Source organism: Orbicella franksi, chromosome 7, assembly GCF_964199315.1.
Source record: "Orbicella franksi chromosome 7, jaOrbFran1.1, whole genome shotgun sequence".
Classification (NCBI taxonomy): domain Eukaryota; kingdom Metazoa; phylum Cnidaria; class Anthozoa; order Scleractinia; family Merulinidae; genus Orbicella; species Orbicella franksi.
Window position 1 is genome coordinate 20,921,325 of NC_138151.1, and position 5,000 is coordinate 20,926,324.

Consider the following 5,000-nt stretch of genomic DNA (forward strand, 5'->3'; position numbering starts at 1 on the left):
TGGTGGCCTTTTCAATTACTTTGATAACTTCACGTTTCAAGAAGTGTTTTTATATACATAGGTGATATCAGATTGGTAAGCACTTATAGTTCTTTAATATAGTTCTTTTGGCTATTATAGATACAAGAGACAGTTTATGTGACGATTTAGCGTGATTAGCTGTAGCTGCTATGGGGTAATCTTTCGTAAAATAAGCACCTTGGTTTCCATTGCAAACCACCAAAGGATCATATTAATAAAGATTTATCAAGTTAAGTGTACGTGAATATTAAGTCATATCTTCGTTATCCTTTTGTGTCGCTTGAAGAAAAGAGGATCACATTCGTTCTGGTTTCGGCGTATTTGCTGTGGCCATGGCAAACGTATAGTTTTAAATCTACTTTTAGTTGAGCGAGCCTTATACTTTTGGTTCGAATCATCATTTAGAGTTTGTGCAAAAATAACGCATATGATAGGTGGCTAATATCACGCTTTGTTCTTGCGATATTTCACCGATATCTCGGCCATATATCCTATGTTCTTACTCTGAATTCGAAATGTGGCTTTGAGTATAAGAGACCCCGCTATTTCTAGGCTATTTTTCCTTATTTCTACCAAATGTCCTAATTGGCCAATCACAACTCAAAGCTTAGATGTAATGTGTGAGATCCCTTGATTCAAACAGTAAATTATGCACATTCCTTACTACACATAGCAAACAGAATATGTAACTGTTTACCTAAAACGAAATCCTGAGAGAATGATATTTTTAAAAGAATAATAATGTTTCAGTATAATTTTTTAAAAGAATCTTCTGGGAGGACTGAGGGTAGATTATTGATTACAAGTGTAACTATTTCTATTGTTGTAGGGTACAGATAAAGTTGTTGTTGTTGTTGTTGTTGTTGTTGTCGTTGTTTGTTGTTTTTGAGGTTGATTCTGGTTGCAGCTGCATAACAGATGTTGACAGCCTACAGGGAGAGAATTTTGACAAAGTACGTCTACTATGGAACAATTGAGCGCTGTCAAGTCCTAAACTGAAATATGTGCAATTGTTTTATCTTATACATCCCTCAGAACCCATCGATGGCTAGCTTATTGCAATTTTTAGGAAGTGCACTGTACAAAAATGTAGCTGCCAACAATAGAGTTTAAAGAATACTCACTAAAGAATGTAGCTAATTTGCCCAACAAATCAACCACATATTTCTATGCTCTTCACCCTTACACTGCAAGTGGTAAATCTAGCCATTAATTCATTACGCCAGGGATTTACCAAAAGTTCCGTATCCCAGTTTAGCCCCGCGGGAAACGCATGTTGCGAAAACAAATTTTGCTGCTCGAAAACAATAAGATGGCTTTGCCTTAGGTCAAAAACATTTTTGCTTCCAGGACACAACTTTTGCTTCCGGATCATATGTTTCCCAGTTTAGCCGCCATGAAACCAATATTGACTAGTTTCCAGTGCTGTTCAGCAATGGCGAGTGTACAATAAAGGCCGACGGCGATGTCGAAGTAGCAGAGCCACAAGCAAGTCATAGAGAAGGGAAGGGAAAAAAGAAAAGGGATCGGACGGACGAGGATATAGAGTTATTCATTGCCTTGTGTGAGGACAGAGCCTTTTCTTGGACATAGCTTATGAAGGCTACGTAAATGGGGACAAAAAGGAAGTGGCTTATTGTCAAATCGGTGCACAGATGTCAAACAAATATTGTATTTCAAGAAACGATTACAAAAGCAAATAAGATATTCTGAGACCATAATTTATGGGACGAAAATATGCAAAAATTATTCACCAGACTTCTTCGGAAGTCAGTTTATTATAAAGCGTATGCGTGACCCTTTGTTTTCGGAAACAATGTTTCCTCGTTTAGCCACCGGGGCGGCAAAACATTTTGTTCACTTCCCGCTAATTGAACCCCTTCGAAAACACAAGAACTAATGTTTCCGCAACAATGTTTTCTAGTTTAGCCAGCCCTTTACTGCGAACGTAACTTTGTGTCGCAACGTCACGTCACGTCAAGCGCGTGTGCTAAGGAAGAAATATAAGCAAGTGTAGGGCCTGGAACTCACTGCAATCAACTCTCTTAAAAGGTCGGTTAACCCCTCTTTTCTTTCTGTATACATCACTTCCTTTACTCATTTTCTCCATTTTAACAGAAATAACAGAAGAAATCTGTACGTGACAAGTTACAAATATTTACACGTTTCCATGAGAGCATTCCTGGAACGAGTTAGTTACTAATGCGTGATTCAATTTAATTGAAGTGTGACTTTCCAAATGAAGACAACCGCTGGGACTGTGTTCATCGAAAATCCGCTCGCCCCCGAAACTACAAAAGCGGCAGACATTACTTCTTCCACTAGATCGGATAACAACACTTAAGCAAAACGATTTTCCGCAGACCGTTGATGGCGGAAAACGTCCTCTCTCTAGGCCTTGTTTTATATGCAATCATGTTGATACTTCCGCCCGCAGGTATGTTCAGACATTCAGTTTACTTTATGTTTAAGTTATGCATGTTATGAGAAAATTATTTACATTTTTTTTAAAAATTAAGATTAAAAGCAGCATCCTAGAAGACCGAGATGATCAAGAAGCCCTTTCAGATAACGTGTTCGGGAAGAAACTTTCAGGAAATTGAAACAAGACAGTCGAAAATACCTGGCTAGTGAAGTATGCTCGACCAATTTGGGTTGAGTTACAATGCGATCATAACAGATCAACTGCCTCAAGTTTTATCGATCACCACAAGATTTTCAAGTCATTGATGGACAAAATTCGCATATTAACATTAGACCTCATCCAGTTACTAACAAACTGATTACATAACTATGAGTGGAATCGATGAAATTGGCAGTCAGTTATGAAAATATGAATGACCTCTGCCCCATGAACGTGAGTCACAACAGAACTGAACAACAGAAATGAACTGACCACTTAAGCCATTTGGAGGCAAGAGTAGTTAAATGCAAATATTTTTCGCCTAACGCAGCATTAAAAGTGACATGCATAGAGGCTTTCGATGCTGGCAAAACCGAATGCAAAATTCCGTTAGTTGGGCATAAAACTCCTTAGACGGGCTTAGCAAAAACTGTGCAATTTCCAAACATTTTTTTTTTTTATTGATAAAGGCTTTTATTCTCCGTTAGTCTTAATTCTTTTAGGGAGGCCAGGCAGGGACAGCTTCTGTATCAATAGAATCTATGGGCTTCATTAACGGTATTGTGGAGATATCACATCTGAAAAATTTATATCTATGCCTCAGACTTTCGCCCTAGAATAACGTTTGACGTTTAACGTGCCTCAGCTATTCACACCTTTGTAGTGTCTGCCTATAACAGTGAGGAGTTTACTCTGTGGTCACTGAGTTTTGCCATCTACTCGGGCACTTTGTCAGTTCAGGTCCATTGGGTGGGAGTTAAAATACAGTCAACTCCAGTTTCTTTCCTAATTACATAGCTACAAATAGTTTGAAAGCTCTGTATAATTCATTTACTGTAAAGAAATGTACCTTTGGTTACTTCTATCTTAAATTTTAGAATGTCAGATATTTTTCACATCAAAGTATGGAGGAAGTACTGTGACAGGGTTGATCGGCTCTTCTGTTAACTTCACCTGGAGCTTCTCTGGTGATATCAGATCGATTTCTTGGGGACTAAAGGATGCTGGGATTAATACCATTCAGAATAACGGATTACTGGTTTTCATTGACAAAAGCGGTTCAGTTTCAGTGACAGTTCCTTCAGCATATAATGGGCGTGTCAGAGGAGGTGGTAACGTAACCTCTGGTCTGGCCATCTTCACTCTTAGTTCAATCAAAAAGAACGATGAAAGATTTTATGGCTGCGTGATAAGACCGAATGATGCTTTTGATAACGAACGATTTGATGCTGTCCACTTGGTTGTTGAAGGTGAGTACGTTAAATACTGTAATTCATAACTTATTTGTGGTTTTGTTCGGACATTTAAATCTAAACAGTGTGGGAGAATGATCGCTAATGGCAGGTGATAACTTTAAGCAAGAAATAACCTACATGTAGAGTAAGCAGGCGCCTGAAAGAATTTAGAACGTGTAATTGACTCCGCAATAAAAAAAGTTATGTTCTGTTTTGCAACTGCTGACGAAGTATATATCTGTGAACACTGTGAAGATCGCGTTTGATATTATTCCTTCATTTCTAGTCGATATTTATCAAAGGCACGGATTGTTTCGGTAAATTATTTGTTCGGATGAGAATTGTCTCCTCGACGTTTTGTGATATTAAAAATTTAATGCCTGTTGTTTTCCCATTGATAAATATTTCGTTCTGGGAACCGCAAAAAGGTCAGCTATGAGTTTTGGAAAGGCAGTAACACCTAAGGCGTTTGCGACTGGACAAAAAAACCTAAATGAATTCGACTAAACTCAAGTTCCCCTATTCGAAAGAAAATAAAATGTTATAGCGCAGCCTAAAATTAACCTGCGGAGCTTTAAAAGCATTTGGGAGAGCTTTAAATGCATTTGAGAGAAAACCGTCTTTGGGTGCCCCTGCTTGTATCCCGTATCCCGTATGTGCATTATTACGTCTGTCCTTAAATTTATCACAAGCAATTACCAATCAAAATGCGAGAATAATTTGATTATGATATAAGAGATATCTGCTGCATGTAAAGATGTTGTCAAACATTTGTGGCGTATGGGGAGACCAAATAACCCGCTAGAGCAAGAGACAATAGCAACAACAACAACATGAACGTTTTATGAAAATAATATTTGCAGTTACGTTAGTTCCAAAACAAAATGATTACAAATTCGATTCTTTTCTGGTGTCGAAGTTCACTCTTCGCAAAAGCCATTTTATTTTCATAAGGTTATAACATGCTGAGCCGACTTCACTTACAAAAATTAAAATTCAGTAAAACTTCCGCGCAAACCAGGACAAGATTTAGGGTATTACCCCTCCAACCCACAGTTATGAAGAAGCATGATGACACCTTCGATCTGGTAATATATAATCGTCTTTTGATTCACTTCTCT

The 5,000-nt window shown here is 38.0% G+C and overlaps 3 protein-coding genes across 6 annotated transcripts in view; 2 read left to right on the forward strand and 1 right to left on the reverse strand.

Moving 5' to 3' along the window:
- LOC145492264 (uncharacterized) overlaps nucleotides 1–874 on the forward strand; it is a 48,857-nt gene extending 47,983 nt beyond the window's left edge. For all 4 annotated transcript variants that reach the window (XM_081471649.1, XM_081471650.1, XM_081471652.1 and 1 more), the window contains one exon: nucleotides 1–874. This exon is cut by the window's left edge and continues 665 nt beyond it. The gene's annotated coding sequence lies outside the window, so the exon portion shown is untranslated.
- The window catches only part of LOC145492428 (uncharacterized), a 456,732-nt gene that overhangs the window by 205,686 nt on the left and 246,046 nt on the right, over nucleotides 1–5,000 (reverse strand). The window lies entirely within an intron of this gene.
- LOC145492562 (uncharacterized) overlaps nucleotides 963–5,000 on the forward strand; it is a 58,811-nt gene continuing 54,773 nt past the window's right edge. The window contains exons 1-2 of the mRNA XM_081472006.1: nucleotides 963–2,458; nucleotides 3,523–3,894. Coding sequence (XP_081328132.1) covers nucleotides 2,392–2,458; nucleotides 3,523–3,894 — 439 coding nt within the window. The 5' untranslated portion in view covers nucleotides 963–2,391. The remainder of the gene's footprint in view (nucleotides 2,459–3,522; nucleotides 3,895–5,000) is intronic.